The 23,004-nt window shown below is 37.8% G+C and overlaps 1 protein-coding gene across 1 annotated transcript; it reads right to left on the reverse strand.

Moving 5' to 3' along the window:
- Positions 1 to 329: 329 nt before the first annotated feature.
- LOC100889048 (unhealthy ribosome biogenesis protein 2 homolog) lies at positions 330 to 22,254 on the reverse strand. Its single transcript, XM_030986403.1, has 28 exons — positions 22,221 to 22,254; positions 20,806 to 20,956; positions 20,185 to 20,311; positions 19,461 to 19,577; positions 18,968 to 19,117; positions 18,450 to 18,595; positions 17,602 to 17,719; positions 17,027 to 17,091; positions 16,228 to 16,393; positions 15,701 to 15,780; positions 14,593 to 14,812; positions 13,839 to 13,930; positions 13,007 to 13,367; positions 12,368 to 12,592; positions 11,541 to 11,693; positions 10,896 to 11,194; positions 9,987 to 10,137; positions 9,154 to 9,435; positions 8,277 to 8,402; positions 7,293 to 7,544; positions 5,195 to 5,552; positions 4,622 to 4,728; positions 3,979 to 4,092; positions 3,413 to 3,526; positions 2,659 to 2,845; positions 1,843 to 1,942; positions 1,097 to 1,208; positions 330 to 662 (listed from the first exon to the last, which is right to left on the reverse strand). Exons 1-28 carry the CDS (start codon positions 22,237 to 22,239, stop codon positions 507 to 509), a joined length of 4,548 nt encoding a protein of 1,515 aa, XP_030842263.1. The 5' UTR covers positions 22,240 to 22,254; the 3' UTR covers positions 330 to 506.
- Positions 22,255 to 23,004: the final 750 nt, after the last annotated feature.

Genomic DNA, 23,004 nt, shown 5'->3' on the forward strand with positions numbered 1-23,004 from the left:
ACATATTCATTTACCTATATTTTCATTATTTATCGTTATTTTAAGTGGATAGTTCTCCCAAGTAAACTGGAGGACCATCTGTCCTCTTCTGCCTCCTTGTTATCGGGAGTGGTTACCGCAAGGTTTTATTGTAAGTCATGTGGTAGGAATATAAGAAGCACAACTATGTGGTAGACAAAAATTCAATACTATCTTCACTACTTAATGTATGATGTTAACTATAGAGGTGTTGTGGTCAAGTGGATACGTCACCGCACTGTGGATTACAAGGTCTGCGGTTCGAGTCCCCGACGTGGCACTAATGTCCTTTGGCAAGACATTGATCTACATTTGCCACACTCAACCCAGGTGATGTAAATGGGTACCTGGTAGGAATTAATTCCTTGAATTGCTAGAGCGTCATGCTAAAAAGCCAGGATAATAATCAGGAAAGCAAGGAGCGTCAAGTCTGACAGATATGAGCGCTATACAAGAACCCAATATTATCATTATTATTATTGGGAGAGTTACACATGACCAGTGTACTTGTGATGTTTCTTGTAGTCGACGTAGAAGGAACGGAATATCTCCTTGAGTGAGACTGGTAGGGTGACGTTGAGAAGAGAGAGCGTCTTTTCATCGCAAACATCCACTATCTTGTAGACTCCGCCCACTAGAGGTGTCTAAATGGGAGAATGCGAGAGAGAGAGAGTTGGATGTTTTTATATGATGCAATATGAGAATGGAGGGAAAGAGAAGAGAAGAGTGGTACTAAAAAGACAGTCTTTTGGTACAACAGAACCTGTAGAAGTTTTCATAGGTATTCAAAGTGAGGTTCTACAAGTACATGCAAAGCGACAATTGCTCTATGGTAATTTCCTACATTGACTGAGCTACTAAACTTCAACTCTTGACCCAACATTATACCTAACTCAATAATTTTTCACGAAATATGGCCTGGAGCAACTGTTGCTCAGCAAATGTTGGAGCACCAGTTCACAGCCCTTATTCATAAAACATGTTACCAGTATTGAACAAATAATCAATTTATTGAACACGTTAGCTCAAAGCCTATATTGATGACCAAGTTTTAGGAGAGAGGTCTCAGATGATTTACCTTGACCTGTGAGGGCAGTGTTGTCTTCTGCAATCCACTGATGTAGTCTGCTATGAGATAGATCCCATACTGAGATATGTCACCCTTCAATGATGCTATTAGAGACAACAACCTGTGTTTGAAGAAAGAAACAAAAATAAAATCACTGTTGTGATATCATATTTTCAAAGGAAAAAATGTAACATGATTATAAATCTAACATTCATTGAAAAGTATGATATTCAAATTAAGCAATTTTATGCTCTTGCTCATTAATCCATTGTCCTCATCAATTATATTGATTGTTCTGCATTTATGGTCCATATCTTCAAATTTGAACCCGATGCTTGGTTTTTAAGCTCACTCAAAAGTAGAGTTTAATGAAAGAAGATGGGCAGAGGTCAGAGTTTTCTCTTCGGAAAGTTTTCTCTAATTTTCTCTAATCCTACATGCAGCTACTATCTTGAAGCTAGCCTAAAACATAAAACAGAAAATTATATCAATCAAAATACATTCTTTCTACTGTGGAATCTGTTATTTTGGGCAGGTCCAAGGTATTTGGTCATTTGCTGTCCCATATCTTACCAAGAATAACAAGAATTACACAAAACTTAATGTCGAAAGTGACCTGAAGTTGTTATATGGTAACCTAGAGTGACGTGCAAGACAGAATACCACAGACTTGCTTTTCACTCATGATTATATCTGGTACCATAAACATAGATCCTTAGTGCGAATGGGAGAGCATTAAGAATTTGATTTTCTACCTCTGCATGTTCTCAGCACAAGTGATGAGTTGCTGATCTGTGACTTTCATTGTCTCTGTCGTCTGCTGCGAACATCTCTCCACCAATGCAGATAATAAACGTGATTAAAAAACAGTCAAGGATTATTTCATCACTATAAGATGCTCGTAAAGGTAACTAAGTGTACTTGCTCAAAAAATAATCACAGGATTTCACACAATACCAACTCAGGAAATGCTAGAACATGCCTCATATAATTATAACTATCAGAATTTATGAATGGTTGTGATTTAGTTCATGTATGTTTGAAAGTTTTTGAGGATACTTTAACCACATGTGATTGGTAACCTTCAAGCAATTTCCAATCAAAAGGATTGCTTCTGAACTGCTCTCATATTTTACACAGGATTTGAAGTAGTATACAATTCTGGACTTAAGTCTGAGGCCACATATTTGTGTAGCACCATATACCCAAATCTGTGTCCAGTACTTTTTCATTGTGATTTTCAAGATTTTCAGGAATATTTCATTACCGGTACTTGTATAAAATGTTGATGTTTTCTAGACCTCACAATGAAGTCTAATTCCTATTCAATACATAAGCAACAAGTCAAAAAAAAATTTTTAGACAGTTTCTATCTCGTTAAAAAGTTGTGATTCGTATTGAGTTTCCAAAAGTGACATATTGGTAGATTCAAAATAAAAGCAATGAAAAACACATAACATTCAAAAGAATGAGAAATGTGTCATTCATTAAAAATGCTATGTGTTTTTCTGTTATCTTCATTTTGATACCAAGTTGCATTAATTTGATTTAAAGTTATTTTTAAAGGATATGGTTGACACAGCTGATGTAGGCCGACACCGCTTTGAGAACAGGCCCGGAGTAGCACATCATCAGGTCGTTCAGGATGCGGAAAGCAGCTGCAAAGCATGATGGGAAATGGGATGCTGGGATGTCGTCCCATGGAACCATTAGACAGAGATGCATTGTGGGAATCGCATGCTCAGCAGACAACAAGTCCTATCAAAATATGAAAAAAACAGGAAGAGGAAACATTGCTAAATTACTAGTATATTAACAGCAAAATTCAAATATTAAAAAAAAAATTGTGATTCTACTTGTTTTGACTTTCGAAGTAAATGACGCTTCATGATTAAACCATTAAAATCTATTTGAACCATGCTGAGCTTCTACTTACTACATTAGAAAATTATTTCAGGAGCCACAAAGAAATATCTGTGCTCATAGCTCTTCTGTGCTTTATTCATCGATTTATTTCATCACTGTATAAAAACTGACAAGCTGCACAGGCTGCAAGGTCAGTTGACAAAGATGGAATACAATACATACAAAGAGACGTTAGCAGTTATCATAAACACAGAATGCAGACAAGATAATTATATAGTATAAACATAATGAAAAAATGCAAAGAATTATACATTGCACCAGTGCAAACACATGATATCAACGAGATAAGTAGGGTCAGATACAGAGGGCAATACCCAAATAGATCACATGTCCCTGAACCACTTTTGACAAAAATGTTAGATATTTAATATTATCAGAAGATATCACTTGGTTACTTACCTTGCCTTGCGAGACGAATTTGGCAACCGTTGTCAAGATGGCAACGATTAGAGGGCCCTCTAGAGGCTGCATTTGAACAGTTCCATGAAGTAGTTTTTGGCATTTCTTCAGAACCTGCATAATTAATAATATCAGGGTGAAGAAAGCAACAGATGGAAAATATAAAGATTTCAAAAATAAATAAATATGGGAATTATGTTTTTGGTGATGAAGTTGGAGAAACTATTCATTAAAAATGTCATTGTTCACTGTATTAATACATATCTTATCAAACATATACCATTTATTTGTTACTTTCTGCTCCATACAAACAAGAGTGCAAGGAAACTCGTCCAAATAAGCACACACACACAAAAATAAAAATACATAATATTCAACTGACTACTTTGGCAGGTAAGACTAAGGTAGCAATATGAATCTGCATCAAAACATCCAGTTTATATATTTATAGAAATAAATAGTTCTAAGAATCTGAGCACAATACTCTGACAATTACTAAAATCCAATAGTTAAGGAACACCTTTAACAAATATCAGTCACAGGACGAAGAAAGAGAAGAATCTTACCTGAGGAAGCATCTCCATGACAATTATGTAGCTTTCATTGGAGAGCATTGCACTAGGCAGCAGTTGCCATGCTTGTAATACACCAATCATATTAGCACTCTCATCGCCTAATGTCTAAAACACGATACAAAGATAAGAAAGGGGATATTTAAATGAAAACCTTACTTTAGATTAAGCCATTTCAAGCAGCAGCAGAAATTGTTAAAATTAATTAATTCTAGTAATTTAAAGCGAAACTTGTATATGAATTGTAATATTATGTAACATGGAGTTTCAAAGAAAGACAAGCCAATATCAATTAGATACAGCATAGATTTTCAAAAGTCAAAGATTAAATAGGAGGTTCTACACTTGAACTGATCTTCATACAGACTGCGATGAAACAAAGAATTTTGACAAGTTCTGAAAAATTAGACAAAATATGATGATGACATCTGGATAAAGTTTGACCCAATTATACACACAACAATATTATTGAGAAATCATAATATTTTTGTTATTTTGCAAACGAGTATCCTCTCTCATTCATTTCCATTGCAAAACTTCATATATTTCTAACACTGGCATGGTTGAGAATGGTTATTTTTCACCAATTCAATAGATTTACTTTATGATTATCATTAAAGTAAAGTCATAGACATACCATACTAGTCAGCATCTGTTGAAGCTCTGCGTTTAGGTCATCCGTTTCCATGACACCCAGTGTGATGATGAGAAGATCTTCTAGCTGTTTTTTGATGGAGGAGTGGCCTGCAACACACATCAATATATGATTATCAGAAGGGTAGTCTTGATTTTGGTATTCAATAAGCATTTCATTAGAAAGGGTCTTAACAATATTTCTAATGAAAATTCATTTTCAGGCCACTGAACTACCTTTTTTTGCCTCCGATTCCTTTCAACGAATCCAAGACTTCATCCCTTAAGACTCTACTCACACACTATTTCAAATAGCATATTTGTTTGAGAAATATGTAAACATAATAACGATTTACTACTAATCACACTCAAAATATAGACAGGCACATAAAGAACTACCGTAAGTGATTGTATGGCTCTTTAACTGATCTTTCTCTTCTTGTGTTGACAGCTAAGGAACTGTATTATACTTTAAAAAATAAAATAGTCTCGTGTGTATGTTTCCACATCAATCTATATTTTGTTTAATTCTGTGAAAATGTATAAATCTAATGCAAAATACATATGCTGGTCTTACATTTACTTGAGACTTTGGCCAGACTGGTATGTAGTTGGCTCCACACGGCCCTGGATTCCAGAGGGTCCCTGATGATGCTACAGTGAGACTCAAGGTATTCCATACTCGACCCTACCAACGCATCATCGGAGTCGTCATCCGTCTTTAGATCGGCTGAGAAGATGGAAAGCGCCCTCTGGTAACAGGTGGTGAAGTGAGGACTGTAAGAGGTGTTTGGACCACATCCATCTCTACTACTGCTCTTGTCTGTTTCTTCCTTGTCTTTGTTGTCTTCTTCCTCCTTGCCTCTGCGGTTGAGTTTCTGGGTTGACTCAAAGCTGAGTAACAATGTTCTTGCTGACCTCAGCACGTCTGTGAGCTATCAAATATCAATAGGATTTCAGAAAATAATTCAGCTCATTGAATCACGTCATTGAATGCCACCCATCAATTAAAATACATTTAAACTTATAAATCCAAAGTATATGCACATAATTCTAAGACAACAAAGGTAGCGACTGGGACAAATCAGCCATCGTCAAGCACGCACAACAAGAGCTCCACCGCATTCACTGGGATAAAAGTCACCTCATCACCAACATCCGACATTGGCACACCCGAAGGGTCCGAGAAGCCATCGAGATCCACCAACACAACACCGTACCCCAAGACCCAGGCCTTCACATCAACAGCATCTGGCACCCAATCCTTCCTCACCATTCTACTTCCGACCAATCTTCAACCAACTCCACAACCAGCACGCCAACCACCAACACGTCACCTATCCATCCATCCGTCAGCCCAAACACCACCTGCAACCACCCAACCACTCCTACTCAAACAAGCACTACACGTTCTCAACTAGCCACTTCACCCACACAAGCACCGACCACGCCCACACCTCGCTACAACCTACGCCGACGAAACCGCCGACCAACACACACAGAGCGACACCACTAATAGCTATCCTCACCGCCGATCGATACACCCACTCATCAGCCGACACACCGCCCGCTACTGCGCCGCCACCAACCACACGACGTCCGCATAACCGCCGCCCACTCGTTTCCCGCTAATTCACGCAACCGAGCGCCACCACCGACAGCTACCTGCCAACCCGCCGAGCCCGCCGGCCCAGCGCTTTCCCCCAAGTCCGCACTCACGCCATTATAAGGACCGCCGCACGCATAGCGAACACTCACTCCTGAAGACGGACAGTCAACCTGTCCGAAACGTCGAGTCTACTCTCCTGCTCCTGCTCTGCAACTCTACTCAACTCTTCAACTCAATCCAGTCTTCTACTCAAACCTCTCATCCTATCTACAACTTTCTGGTTTACAGTCCTTTTCAGGACTATACTCACTTCTGAAAGATACTCTTCCTTCCAATCTCCACTTTCTCGCCTTTCTATTTTCACTTCTATTTTCTTTCCACTTTCCTTAGTCCTTCTAGGACTTTACACATGGTGTACCGTAAACCTCTACCGTGATTATTCATACCACCATGCAAACCTTCAAACATCATCTGAACAAAGGATAGTTGTCCATGGATAAGTATCCTAGGACAAACAGGAAGATTCTGAGGAAGGGTGGGGGTAGTAATCCTGATAAACATGGACATACATAAACGTACAGTTATAGCTCATAAATTATGAACGACATAGGATTTAATCAGAGTCACATACATTAACTAAAATGTCTACAAGTTTGGTTCTATTACAATTTTCCAAACATCGCTTTGATTGATTTAAAACTACTTTGGATTTATGATCTCAGAATATTTTGCAAGATATTCATGCATTGTTTTCCACAAAAAACAGCAATCAACTGTAAACTAATCTATACTGAGAAAAAAAATTTGCACAAAATGTGCGTGTTTGTCTTTGTATGTTATTTACACAGAAGGATTCTAATAAATTGATAAGCTATTGTGTCACAATATGTGGTACCTTGTCTTGGCTGAGTTTCAGGATTTCATCAAACTTACCACTGATGGTAACTTTGCCATCAAAACTAACTACCATGGCAACATCACTCAACAGCCAATCAAATCAAGAGTTTCTATGGAAGTTGCCATCAATGCTAAGTTTTATGCAACAAGGCCAAGGTGAAATCTTTACCTGATGATTTGAGTCTTGTCTGCTTGTAGATGCAAGAATCTGCCCCAGAAGTTGAAACACAGAGGAACTGACCTCACAGGTAAGTCCAAGTAGCTCCTTAGACTCTGCATCAGCTGTTTTATGCCTGCAAGCCAAGGCAATTTGGTTGAGGAGAGTGACTACAATAGAGAGCACCGTAGAAACTCCTGGCAATGAGGCTGGTTTCTTGGAAGACTTCAGTTTTTGGAGGCACCTTACTATATGTTGGTGGAACTGTTGAAGAAAAAAAAATATTTACATATATATTTGATCTTGAATGTGTATTTAGGACTAGTCTTTTCCTTGTTATCATCTGCTTTTACCATTTTTTTTTTGAGAGAGGGGGGGGGGGTAATCTTTTCTCAGTTTTTTTCATACTAGCAACCTTTTTTTCCTTTTCAATCACAATCACAGTCATCATCATCATCACCATCACCATCGTAATTATCATCATTGTAATCATCATCACAACCGCCGTCGCAACCACCCCCACCAGCACCACCACCACCACAACCACCCCCACCAGCACCCCCGTTGCACCACCATCACCATTACCATTACCATCATCACCTCCATCATCACAACCACCACCACCATCACCACCACCACCATCACCATTACCATCATCACCTCCATCATCACCACCACCATCACCATTACCATCATCACCACCACCATCACCATTACCATCATCACCTCCATCATCACCACCACCATCACCATTACCACCACCACCACCACCATCACCATTACCATCATCACCTCCATCATCACCACCACCATCACCATTACCATCATCACCTCCATCATCACCACCACCATCACCATTACCACCACCACCACCACCATCACCATTACCATCATCACCATCATCACCACCACCACCATCACCACCACCACCATCACCACCACCACCACCACCATCACCATCACCATCACCATCATCACCACCTTTTCCATTCTCACCGATTTAAGATACTTGCTAAACATCAGCACTGAATCTCCTGACCAGGTTGCCTTCTTGAGCCACAACGATATGAGACCTTTGGAAACCTCCTTGTACTCCGGCGTAGTCGCGAGTCTTGAATTCTCCTGAAACAAAGTTACATTATAAAGCCATTTGTCAGATTTACATGTTATTCCGGGAAAATATCCAAATTTTCCACACCCTTGTAAAAGGAGTAATAACCAAGTAGCGGATGCAGAATTATCTTTAACACCTACAAAACAATGAACCCCCAAAAGTTGGTTGACTTGATTAAACATTGTATTTATGTTTGGATGGTGTAAAAGAGAAGACATTACAGACATGGACGTGAGCCAAATAAGAATTGGTAATTATTATTGATTCATTCATTCATTCTTGATTTCACCTGACTGGTAAGAAAGCAAATTTGCTTGTAGTAATCACCCAAAGGGACCTACACCTTGAAGTCCTACATGTATCTAAGGGACTTGGTGATATCACATCAAAGCCTTCCTAAAGAGCAATAGCACATCATCTTAGTTGTATACAGTTAACAAATAAATTATTCATACCCCTTGTAAATTTGATGATTATTTGTTGGTTTTGAAACTCAAGATTGAAAGGTGGATTGGTTGAATTATGGCCCTTGTTAGATCTTTAGATGTAAGCTTTGATATGTCACATTTTCATGAAACCTAAATCAAGACAAATCAATTTTTCACATACTTAACAAATTAAAAAACTTGGTAAGGGTGTGATTGATTTAGATGTTAAGTGTATAAAACTAGATCCTCATGGTCGCAAGTCTATGGCTGTATCTCTGACCCATCAGACCTTCTCAAGCTCTAAATCACCTCATACACACTGATCACTTACCTGACTGAGAAGATTTCCAAGCTCAGACAAGAAAGAGAAGAACCAGGTGTTCAACTCCTCATTCCTCAACACCTCATCGCCCTGCTGGACGCCTTTCAAGATTGCCGTCAGTAACCTTCTGACCTCCGTAGAGAGCTCTACAAGGTCACATGACTTCTGTCTCTCGGCCGGCGACATCGTCTCGACACAGGTCACAGTCTTAGTATCCAAGGACACCAGTCCCAGCATGCAATTCACTCGGTTGCTGGCTGACAGATGCAGTAGGGGAAGATGTTTAAGAACCTGTGAAAAAAAAGAAACGTATAAAATTGGTAATAAAATATTCTTTTAAAACTGTTCTGCAATGATTCCGCCTGTCTATCCTAGTGATCCAACATATGCTTTGGTGATGTTGGTTCTGGGCTTTACTTCACTAAAGATGTTGGATAAGAGTTAGGATCGTGATTGGGTTTGGGTTCGAGGTTAGGTTTAGGTTTAGGGTTACGGTAAGCATTAGGTCTAGAAATAAGATTGATAATCTTTGTCAGAGCAAGTGCCATTCAGTCCCTTGCCCTTCTAGGGTTAAGGCATCATGAGGATTCTATACGGCATTTGAATGGTATGGTTACAAGGTAAAACAAAAAACAGTCAGTCACAAATCAGACTAGCATGGACCAATAACAACTTCTAGGAGATGAAAAACTCAAACAGTAGCTTTATTTTTTTAATTGAATAAACCATGTTTAGTCAAATCCAACAATATCAAAATCTCCCAAGCCAAGTTATTCAAGTAAATCACTATTTCCTACTGAAATACCTGTCCTTAACAAATATAAAAGATCTCTCAAACTTACCTCAAGGAGATTGACTCCAGTCTTGAAGTTGTCCTCTCCTGATAACATTTGGTTGCCTTTGGAATGTTGGATTTCTCTTGATTGTTTCTTTCCTTTAGAATGAGTGTCTTTCTTCCCATCCTTCTTGCTATTACTTAGATTAGCTGCTTCTCTGTCAAGTTCAATAACAAGAAGGTCCAGTATTAATTAAATATCTAATCTATTAAAGTCATTTAAAGTGACTCAGTAACATTGCCTCAGATTTTGAAACAAAATCCTGGATTTAGCTCATGCTGCAATGATTGATAATTATAAACCTTTAGGTCAGTCAGGAATCCCATGACGTTTACAAGCCGATCACCTGTCTGATTATCAAGATATTTATGATTGGAAAATCGAAATTTCATTTTTCGCTTTCCTAACGGTTTTTATAACACTACAGTCTATTGGGGTGAATGAGTATGGTAAAACCAGTCACTAAAAGATAAATACAAAATTTTGAGGCACTTCATTATCATTTTGAAGCGCAATTTTTATAGGGCTTCGATATTACACCATATCGCAGACACTGATAACACGTAGGGCCATGCATTTCAGATTCAACATTGTTTAACGATGCCTTTAAGGACCAGTATACTAGAAAGTTTGTTTCATTCCACCCTGTGAGGTTTTGAAATTATGTTTTGGAATAACTAAGGTCTATTGATTATGTAGTTCACACGAAAGGGCAGTAAAACCTAATCAAATAAATAAATGTACATGGGTTCTGGGGATAACAAATTCTAAACCTGGCAATATTGTTGTGTGCCACCTAGAACTTAGGAGCTACAGAAATATATCACATTTATTTGTTCTTCATTAAATTCTCTTTCAAACTTCACTTTACGGATAATCCTCTTTTAAAATAAAACATTTCCCTTTTATTCTTACAATGATTTGTTCAGCTCCTTTAGCTGGTCTGCTACAGCATTCACCACAGCATTCTGCATCGGTCTAGACTCCCTGCAGGCTTCTGAATCCAAGAAACCCAGAGCTGCATTCCTAACTGTGCAGGCACTGCATTCATTGGTGTTATCCTCGGAGTGCATGGACCCACAAACAGCCTGGCACACAAGACCAGCCACAGATGAGTGCATGCTTTCATCCATGAATGTAAAGAGAGTAAGAGACTGGCTGAGGAGACTAGTCAGAAGAGCTGTGTAGATGTTGCTTTGTGTCGCATGACCAATCTACCAATAAACAGATACAAGACGTTATATACCACTTGACATTGAAACTCGTGTATTATAAACTGATAAATACATCTCTAAAATACTAGCTCCTACAACCCCCCTCCCCCCCCCCCCCCCCCCCTCCCCCTCAAAAAAACTAAAGCCAGTCTTTTGGAAATGCATTCTTCTACATGTTCATCTGCAATTCCATGGTGAAATGGGTCAGAAAAAAGCTACAAGCGATTACTTTTTTTTAAATTTGGTGCCTGGTAATACAACCCCCTAAAAAACACAACAACAACAACAAACAAACAAACAAACAAAACAACAACAAAAATGGGGGAAAAAAACGAGAGAAACTCACCAAGCCATCCCATCTGCCAGAGTTAGACTCTGACCGTTCCACACTCAACTCCAGGGCCTGAGAGATGCAGCTTGTCAGACTCTCCTTGACAGACGATTCCTCCAGGTTGGCGAGAAGAACCAGTCCTCTGGCTTGTTGCCATAGCAACTGATGCTGAAACAAAATAACCCACCACATATGGTTAAATAAACATCAATGTGTGACTGGAATTACATTACTCAGCAAAATGAATAGTTTCTCAAACTTGTTCTAGAAATATGAATTAAACGAACATCTGTAATACTCAAGATGAAAATGGCATGATCATTGTATCCATTGATATGCATGAGATATGTCATAAATGTTAATCATTTACACACTAAAATATATATTTCATTATACATATACCTATTTTATTTATACACTTAATATACAAATAACATACCGGTAGAGCCTTGGTCCTTTTTTAAGCGAAGCAATTAAACATTTCCTAAAGACCTAAACCCTTTCAAATCTTGATTATTTTTTGGGGGTATTTTTTTGTTGTTGTAGAGGTCATATGAATCAACTGAGCACATTTTAATATAAAACTTAAGGCATAAAGACAATTTCCATAACTTCTCCAAAAGCTGACATTTCACTTTTTAAGAGAAATGCAATTAATCTGGTAATTAATCTGGTAACATCTTACATATTCAATGAAAAGTTAAAAACTCACATCTATCTTAATGGCATAAGTAAAGAATAGTACCGGTATGTAAAAAAGATCTGAAAATGTCTAATATGTTTTTAAGGGTACTGTGTTTTCAATGATTCCTGAACAATTGTTTATTATACATTCAACTCACTTTCAGGAAACACAACTTTTCATTTCCATCTGCAACTGAAGGGGACATCACTCTCAGCCAGTCAGAAGCATGGGAATACGTGTGGAGGTAATGGACATCTCCATTCTTCATAGGGGTGTTTAATGTTGGGAGGGGCACTCTCTCCATAAGGTTTGTATGCTGTCTCAGCATTAGATGCAGCTCACCCCACCCATAGCAAAGTAGAAGAGTTGAGAATGCAAGGCTCTGACATTTGAGAAAAGATACAAAAACAGAGCTTTATCAAAATCCATTTTTCCAAAATAAAAACAAATCAGCTCTTATTTAAAACAGTACAGATGAAACGAAGTAAATAAAGTAACATGACTTTTCATTTGTCATTCAGCTAGATGATATATCAACATTTACATGTGTGTAATGTCAAATTTGGAAGTTTATTTCCCTCCTTCAAACAAGAAATTTTCTATAATGAAATATATACTAGAGAAGCTTCCAGTAAATACAGGGGAGCTGTATATGATTGAAATTTACCACAAAATAAGGAATAGTTAGAAATCTGTATTCCTTTCCTTTTTAATTTGAATAAAAGTTTCAATAATAATCCAATGCAAACCAATTTCATTGGTGATGACATAACAAAGAGAGAAAACGAATTTGTACCTGGTTTTCATGTGAAAAGATTCCAAGGAGAGGCTTCAGCACATCATCTGCCATCATGTCAAAGAGCTTCAACACTTGACCTTTGACCTGCCCGACCTCCGCAGCATCGGCCATCTTGGAATTCATGAGAAAGGTGTGGAGCACCGTCGCAGATGCTTCAAATCGTGCAACAGCATCACCGTTTTCTCCAGCTACCTGTTTGTTCACTTTCCTTTTCTTCTTAGCTGGTGGCGGGTCGACTGAAGACTGAGATGCGTGATGCATGATGGCTGGTAGGTGATTGGTTGTGATGTCACTCATGATAATGTCCCATAATGCAACAGTTGAGCCTGGTGTGAGCGACTCCACTGCTGCCCCAAAGCTGCAAAGAAAAGTCGAGTGTCATGTTCGCACTTACAGTTATCAACCTTCTGCAAATATGCGACCAATTAGATTAAACAATGTATCTATCAAGTCCCTTAATTACTTTTCACTAATCTCACTGTGTGTAATCAATAAAGGGTCTCCAGAAAAAAGCCTGTTACACACAATACAATCAAATAAACCCCCAAAACAAGATCAAAAGAATAAGCTTTAACAATTGTTCATACTGTAAACTCAGCTTCATAATATCGGATCTCAAATGTCAAGTTTGTAAAGGTATCAACATTAATTTAAGGGATTTCTTGTTATCAAGTACACAATTACTACTCTTGAATCTAGAATGTCACAAGTAGATTAACGTTGAGCCAAAGAACACAATTTATACAAGCAGCATGCTAGGGCTCAAACCCACAACCTGCACACCTCCAGTCAATTGTTAAAACCACCAGACCATAACATGAAACTATACCTTGTGAGGAAGCTTGCTGGCAGCTGAATCGAAGATGAAAACTCCTTCTTTGTTAGAATGGATGACAGCAGAACTTTGGTCAGTCTATCAATCTGAATGGAAGAGAAATCAATAAAGGAAAATATAAGGATTAATGACCATGTAGCAATACAAGAGTTGACACAGGAACATAGATTTTCAGCAGAGGGGCAATTGATGGAGTATTTATCAACAGGTTACAATTTAGCAGCTACCCCTGGGATTGACCCGACAATCTTTGATTCTCAGTCGAGTGATTAGAACACGACACCTCTGTTTACCTCTGGTTTCCACAGAATTTAAAACCACACAGAGTGCCTCATCTTCTGCTATATTTTGTTAATTTTTTGTTGTTCTATCATTTTCTTTTTCTGTTTTTCTAATGTAATTCTTTGTGTTCCATCTTTCATCTTCTCTTCTATCTTTCAATTTTGTATTATTTATCATTTTCTCTCTCTGTCTTTCCTTATGTTAGTCTTTTCTTCCCTTCTTTCACTTTTTATGTTATTCTTCTTTGATTACTCTATCATTTTTTTTCTTTCTATCTTTCGTCATGTTATTCTTTGGTTTCCTTTTATCATTTTCTCTTTCTGTTTTATTTATTTTATTGTTTTTCCATCTTCCATCTCTCTTCTATCTTTCCATTATCTATTCTTTGTTTCTTCCTTCTATCACCTTCTGCACATACCCTACTTCAAGGGGTACTCCTTGAAATGTTTCATGTCTTCTGACCCACCTGTCTTAGTTTGGTGTATGTTTCCATCACTGACTTCAAGAATGCATCTCTTGACTCTCCGACTCTGGCATCATCAGCATCATCATGCTCTTGCATTGTTGCTGCCATGGAAGCATTGGTTGCTAGGAGACATGGCCACACCTCCTGCATCCTGGTTGCTAAGATGTTGTGATCCAATGAGAAGATGATGTCCAAGCAGCCATACCAAGAAGGGTGGAGCCTGTGTAAAGAGAGAAAACATGGTAATGATAAATGAATAATAGTGGGCTCTTATAATGAGCTCATGTCTGAGGCATTGCTACTCCTAGTTCCCCATTTTTTTACAGCAGCTTTAGCAGGGCTGCTTTATAAGCGCACAAGCATTTTAAGGATTTTATTTCTCTATTTACCTCACCTGGGATGAGTGTGGCAAATGTAGATTAATGTCTTGCCAATGACTTAGCACTGCGACAGGGATTTGAACCTTGTACCTTGTGGTTCACAGTCGGGGGACTTATCCACTAGCTTCACCACACTTCTACAGATAACAACATCTTTGCAAACACATCACTTGAATTCAGCACCAAAATAAACATAGATTGTTAAAGGTCATAAAACTACATCCCTCTTTGAGACATTAAGATAGTTAAGAATTTAACTAAGGGGGGTAAAATAAGAGATTTCATATCAAAAGCAGCATATAAACTTTGAGTAAACTTTTGTGCATGTAATCCCGTATACAAGTATGCCAATAACTACTCATCCTCATTCATGAAACCAAAAATTGTAGATCCTTTTGAATTCTATTCAATTGTAATCTCTCTCTCCTCTCTAATATAGCCATATCCTGACAGGAGTTTTGTCTTCAAACATACATAGGTTCAGTATGATAACCACATATTGTAAAGGCACATTAGTGGTTGAGCAGTGGTCTTGTAACCGGCAGGTCGGGTTCAAAACCAAGCTGATGCAGTCGTGCATCCTTTGGTAAGGATACATTTTAACGAGTCTCTTGGACACGACTTCAGGCTGTAGGTCCCCTAGTTGCTTTACACTCACTCACAAGCATACACATGTTTTCTTAGCAGTCAGGTAAAATAAACCATATTTTAAACTCTTTCTTTTGTACCTTTTATTAGCCATGAGATGGGAGACAATCTCTTTGAACCATTCCATTTTCTTGGTCCTCTCCGTTTCCTCCTCCACTACCTGAAAAATAAGAGAAAACATGAAAAATACTCAACAAAAAATAAAAACCCTTCTAGATTTGTGCATATTCATCTGCAAACATGTGAGCAGGAATACATGTTAGACTCCTTCTCATAGATCTCAAGGTAGTCATAGCATTTTTTTATTTTATTGTCCATCATGTCAGAAAGGTCAAGTCAGGTCACATCGCTGACAAAGGCTGTAGGTGAACAGCTGAAAAATGTTGAGGTCGAGATTTGTGCATTGAGATAAAAAGTTTAAAATTCCAAACATTTGTATCACAAATAAAATTGAACTTTCACTAGAGTATCTGGTATGCAAATTGTTAATAGGAAGAAAGAAAGTGAGAAAGTATATACCGGTAGATGTATAGTTTGTTACATGTTCAAATAACTGCTTTTATGATCATGACACATGTAGAGTTTGCAGGATTGTCATCAAACTTACAGCATAGCACTTGTGAGAAGTGGCCAATTTGAGGAGTGCTTCCATAGTACACAGCTTCCGATCCCAAGATGCATCATCAAAGCTACCCGAGGGTTGACCGTCGGTCTTGAAATCCATCAGACTGCACATCTTCTGCAGCATTGCAAATGTCAGATCGGGGCTAGGCCTAGATTGTAAGTAAAAACTGAGATGATGATCCCAAACACATGCTTATGCACTCTTCAATGTTTCGCAGGGGCAGATGTGACAGGAAAAAGTGGTTTGTGAAAACTGATGGCAGCTAGTAATGATTGGGAGTAAATTACCCTGTTGCATAAGTCTGAATCTATGATTGTGGTCAAAGTATTTTCTATGAATGCAGCATTTCAATTTGATATAGCTCCACATTTCCTAACATCCTGAGTTCCATCACCAAACCGACTGCAAACTCACTGATAATTATCAAACCTTTTTGGGGGCTATTCAGTTTGGTGTTGGTCTTGTGTAGGCCTAAGGAACTATTATGCTATTCAGCAATACAACATGATCGCTTTTGATAAATCCCTGGACGTAACATTTTCATCTGTTTGGAGTCAGATGGGCATTAACTCATACATACTCTAACACAGAGTGAGCGCCCTTCTGGCTACAGACAATTTGTTATTGTTGTTTTCAATACTCAAACCAATCAAATTTTGTTATACCGGTAAGCAAAATTTTGCTAACTAAAAAGGAACATTTTCTAAGCTTTCCATTGGTATTTAAACTTATTACCAATCAATTCTACTGTACGGAGTTAGGTTTTAAAAAATTTACTAACTTGAAACTAGTGAGGAAAGCAGAGTAGATCACTGGGAATCCGCAGATGGTGCTAGCTTCTCCGGACTGCATACAGGCAAAGAAAATGTTCAAATAAAAAAAGTATACCTTGGTTAGTTTTTAATCATCAATCAATATACTCTTAGATTTAGATTTAATATTCATTAGACAGAGCTGTAACTGAAACAAAATTAATAATAAAAAAAAAAACTACAAGTGTATGAAAAGCATGTACATCTTCAAGTTAGCCTTTATACTTCATGAAAGAAAAGAGAAATATATAAAGAATTAATTTTCACTCATGAAATTCACAAATTTATATCATGAAGACATCATTCTCGAAAAGATTGACTTGAAACTGCAGAAATTCTGTCATCTAAGTCAAAACTATGATACATACAAAAAAAAAGGAAATGAAAATTCGTACAGGGAAATCCCCCTGCATGATGTCAATTGTACTGCAAGAGACTCTACATGTAAATGTACAATGACCCTTGCTTTTTCTCTATTACCGTAAGTGTAGTACCCAAATAATCAGAACAAGTGCAATTTTCACATGGCAATCATTCAACATACCTTGGATTGTAAGAAGTCCATGAACTTATCCACTACATCGGCCCGCACTCTGCCATCTTTCTTTTGTTTGTCGCCCTCTTCTGACATCAGGTACATCTTATACGCCTCTGCCATGTTCCTAATACATTATCATACAGTAAACAAACAAAGTCAGGACTCATTTGTAAGGTTCTCATCACGACTGCTTTAATATTGGGGGCTGTATGCAATGGTTATGAATGGACTGACATCACACTGAAATGCAGAAATGTTAGAAAAGTAATATGGATGTTGAACTGTTACACTGCTGAATTTCCAGCATCATTCCTATACACATCACTACACCTGACCCCAAACCTAAACCTTAACTGAAACATAATCAGAAGCCTAACCTGATGTTTTTGATAAAATAATACCAAGAAGAATTGTTAGATGATCATGGTTTGATCACCGGAGAAACTCCTAACCCTATCTGGAGGACAGAAAAATGTGAAAGTCATATCTGACCCTAGCTATAAACCTAAACAAAAATGCAATTGCAAGTCTGAATCTGCTGTTTTTGATGAAATACCTGAGCAAATTTAAGATCAAGAAAATATATGGAATACAGTACATACTTGCCAACCTTTCATTGCAAAAGCAAAGGATCTCTCAAGGTAAAATTGGAAATACCCCCCCCCCCCCCCAAAAAAAAAGAAGAGGAATCTAGTGTTCATAACACTAATTGATTACTGATATTAAGAATCTTTCCTGCAAACTAGGATAGATTGGGAGAAAAGGAAATATCAATCATAACTGTCCAATGAAAAATTATGACATATCAAACTCAAAACTAGGATTGCAATGAATCTGAAATTCATGATACCAACCGACTGAAAAGGAGGCTTCGAAATGAATTATTCAGTGCATTTAAGCCGGCTACGCACAACTCGCTGTTGCCATGGCGACAAGATGAGAGTATTGAATACAATCTCAGGCATGGGAGGATCAGCTGTTCACTTGTGAGACCATAGGCCTGTGGAAAAGGTGAAGTAAAGGAAAATCACTGTAAGAACAATGTAAGTCTTACTAACACTGAATAAATAGTTTTTTAGAAAATGCTGTTCCAAATTTTTTCTTAGTGCTCATTTGATTTTCAAAATGAATTGTATTTTTAAATAGGGAAATTTAGTTGTTAGTTATTAGCAGGAATCCTACAAACTTAACCACATAGATTAATGTGTATGTCTTCCAGATAGTTCATTCTGATTGACCTAGAAAATAAGTACTCAAAGGACAAATAAACTCAATACAAGGCTGACAGGATCATTAATGAACGTCCTTTTTGTTAGAATGTTGTATTAAAACGTAACTGCATTATGTGAATTTCAAATGCAATGTCTATTACCTTCTTGCCATTCTGCTGCTGTTGAAGGAAGTTTGAAGATTTTGCCAAGGCCTTGCCCATGACCCGTAAAATCTGGCCGTGCTCATCTAGACAAACGTTCTCCTCCAGATGTTTGCTTGCCATCTCAACCAAAGCAACTGTCATAGCAATCTGTACAGGAAAGGTGGGACAATTTGTTACATAGAAAACACAATATCATTTAAAATTCATGAACGTCATATTCACAGGAGATGCAAAGTGGTAGATCAATGGTCGGTCCTCAGTTCAAAACCAAGTTGATGCGCTAGTGCCCCTTAGTAAGGCATTAATCCTCATTACCAAGTCCCTCGGAGAGGACTTTAAGCCTTTGGTTCCCTGGTCGCTTCCAAGCATACACTAGCTTTCTTAGCAGTCAGAAAAAAAACATCAAAAAGTCTCTGTATTGAATATATATTGTTATAAAACCGATGACGACCATGACGTAGATCCTCGTCAATAATGAATCATCACTTACCAAGGATTCAAACTTGGTGTTCTGTACAAAGCGAAGCTTTTCATTGGTCAGTATCATATCACAGCAGCCAATCACAATGTCAGATACATCATCTTTCAACAGAGTGGATAGCAGGGCCTTGAATGGAAAGACAATATGGGATAAAACATGTTAGATAATAAAATTGATTCGTATATATTTTTGTGTGTTTTAGGGGTACAATTACAGACTGTTTCAAAGGGGTTATTTTTTGGTTTATTATCAACTGTAATTACTGTACATAGAATAAATCTTTGATGTGGTCAATGTGATTTTTAATCATTTGGACAGAGAATTTTAACTGAATTGAATTGAACATACTGTATATAGTGAAAATGATATAGTTTTCGACTTTTACCTCATATTTTAGGACCTACATGTTAGAATACTGGTATTGATTTGCAAAAATTACATTTGAAAAGATAAAAATGTCTCCTAATCAAGTAATTTCCTATGAAATACATAACATCTGGAGACTCTTAAAAGTACCTGACTACAATCAACTCAAACCATTTTCCAGGGATGCCAGTTAGAATTGATCAGAGGGCCTGAAAATCATCTAGAATGAGCTATTTTGTACACAAAAAAGCCTAAACTATGGTATGAAAATAACTCACCGGGGCCTGAATTCAGGCTATTGCCTGAAAACAGCCATCCCTAATTTTCTTCTTAAAAATAAATTTCTTGAGGGAACGAGGATACTTACAGAGCAAAGGTTCCCACGAAGACATATCGGTTTGCCTTCTCGTTGGATAGATGCCATTTCTTGACTCTTGAGGGCATCATGGAGGAAGAGCCATAATGACTGCTCATCAGCGTCAGAGGTACCATCTCTGTAATGGACCAACACATAATAATAATAAATTGGACTTTGATTTTTAAGTAATACCTTGTCTTTGTGTGATTTATCTTCTTTTCCCCCCTATATTGAGGACTAAACCTATAATATAGGTGATTTCAGTTACGTGGTCCACAGTTCGAGTCCCGTCGTAGCACTAATGTCACTTGGCAAGATATAAATCTACATTCGCCAATCTCCACCTAGGTGTTAAAATGGTACTGGTAGGAATGAAGAGCCTTGATAATATTATTATACATATTTTTATCTTTATTGCCTACTGATGTAGCATAATACGATATCAAGTTTCCCACTTTATTTCAGGAAAACAAGATTTAATAATGTACAGGTGTATAAATAACATTCTCTTGGAAGCCGGTACAGAGAGCAAATATAGATTCTTTAAAAAAAAAAAATTCACCTCTCTATCAGAAGACATACGACAACAACAAATCTTTGAATATGATTCATGTTGAACAATCTACTTACTTCTCACTGTTAACTAGCCTAAAGGAAACCCAATCCAGTAAGACTTGATGCTTGTTGGGTAGAAAGCAGTGGTTAGAAACCCAGCCGAATCTTGCCAGCTTGACCCGGTCAGCGATGGGTACCGAGTTGTCCTTTAGCCTCTTGTGCAACCCTGGAATGAAAAGACGGAACAACTTTGAATTAAAATACCCCACAATGAAAGATGACAAGGTGTTCATTGGTTGAAAAATTAAAGATCATCAACAAATCTAATCAAATCAAAAGGCTCAAGTTTCTTTACTAGCTAACTCTAACACTAATCCAGGGGTAATAGCAAGAGTTTTTTTTTTAAAAGAAGGTTTTAGTGAAAGATTTTGTTTAAGTTTGAGAAATCTACCGGTAAGCAAAGCGTGGTGTTGAGCGAAGCTTATTGTTGAGCGCTTGCTTTCAAGCAAGTCATGAAAAAACGGCACCTCACCCCACCCCCCCCCCCCCCCCCCCCAATTTTAAACTGGATTTACATCGATATCTGGGATTATCTATTTTTTTTTAAAGAAAAAAATCTGGAAAAAATAATAATTAGGAAACTGATTTAAATCGGAAATTTATCAGGTATGCTCTAATCCTAACCCTAACCCTTACCCTGTGCTTCATAATCCCTATTGGTGGGGTATTCTAAGTCTAAAGTAAAACCAAAAAGCCACCAACCCGCAGTAAAATTCAGAAAGATTACAGGATATTACATGTGTGAAATTAATAACGACTGTAATGATGAATTTATACTCACATGAATTAAATAACTTAAATAAGGATCTGAGATTACAGTCGCTAACCTCACACACAAGCGCGCCCAGCCCCGCACCCCACCGTCGGTACGCTATACGGTATGCAATTGAATTGTGCAGCGGTTTGCCGTGAAACCTGTGACAAAGTGTTGATTATAATGTCTTCGTTTTTAATTTTGGGGAAAACTAGACCTAGATCTACTTCAAAAAATAAGGAAATTGACACGAAACAGGCAAGACCAAACAATTTTTAGTTTTAAATCATGACCATTAATTTAGAACAATTGATAAAGATTTAGTTGATTTTTGGGATGTTTTAGTAGGGTATCTCCACGCCGAAGTTACGGGTCAAAGTCTGGAAACGAAAGTACACTAGCGCCAAGCCAAGGTTTTAGACTTTTAGCACAAAACAGAGTGCGCGATCAGTCACCCTACTTGTATATGCACGAGTGGGACTAGATCTACTCAATTTATTCTTCAACCAACTTGGGTTTGAGTGTACACGCGTGCACACTGAGATTAACACCAGTTTCCAAATGTCCATTTTTTAAATCTCAATTCAAAAAGATAATAAAATCACATTTCTATCAATTAAGCACTTTTAATTTTCAATAAAAAGTTTTAGAAATTCTTAAAAAATCACATGCTTACCTGCATAGTAGGCCGCCATCTTGAAAGTGCCCTCTATGGCTCGAGAATCGACGAGGATACCCCCCCCCCCCCCCCCCTATCTCTCTCTCTTTCTCTTCTCGTTTACATTCATCTCTCTTGTCTCTCGCTATTTTTGCTCTCTCTCTCTCTCTCTCTCTCTCTCTCTCTCTCTCTCTCTCTCTCTCTTTCTCTCTCTCTCTCTCTCTCTCTCTCTCTCTTTTCTTCCTCTCAATTTTTCCATTGTAACTGTCATTCTCTCTCTGTCTCTCAGTCTCTCTCTCTCTCTCTATAGGTCATTCCTCCAGTTTCTATTTTTTGTCGGCTCGGTATATTTCTCGTATTTCTTCTCCTCTTAGTATCTCCTCTCCCTTAATTGTGTCACCCTATAATATATAACCGTTTATCACGCTCTTTTTCTCTCACCCCCCCCCCCCCCCCCTTATCATTATACAGATATCTCTCTCGATCCCTTCCCTTGTCATCCTTCTTCATATCTCTCTTCATCAATATTGATCGATGTCTGTCTCTCTCTAACCCCATCTCATAATTAGTATGTGCCCCCTTTCTCTTTATCTAGCTCTCTCGTTTTTTTCTCTATCTTCTCAATCAGTCTCCCTCCAAAGTCATCTAGCTATTAGTATTACTGTTTCCCATGCTCTGTCCTCAGCTATTATTTCTGTAAAATTTCCCTTTTTTTTTATTTTCTCTTTCAGTCATCTTTTTCAATGCTCGTTTGCTTTTCTTAGCATCTTCCATTCTGCTCCTCTATTTTTTTTTCTTGCTT

This window comes from Strongylocentrotus purpuratus, unplaced genomic scaffold (genome assembly GCF_000002235.5).
Source record: "Strongylocentrotus purpuratus isolate Spur 01 unplaced genomic scaffold, Spur_5.0 spur5_scaffold_15, whole genome shotgun sequence".
Classification (NCBI taxonomy): domain Eukaryota; kingdom Metazoa; phylum Echinodermata; class Echinoidea; order Camarodonta; family Strongylocentrotidae; genus Strongylocentrotus; species Strongylocentrotus purpuratus.

Bases quoted from the DNA above. Each gene is read 5' to 3' on its own strand.
- LOC100889048 (XM_030986403.1), bottom strand. The intron at 12,593-13,006 runs GTACAAATTCGT...CTCAAATGTCAG, and splicing joins TCTTTTCACATGAAAACCAG to AGCCTTGCATTCTCAACTCT. The intron at 8,403-9,153 runs GTAAGTGATCAG...ACTTTGTTTCAG, and splicing joins TTGGAAATCTTCTCAGTCAG to GAGAATTCAAGACTCGCGAC.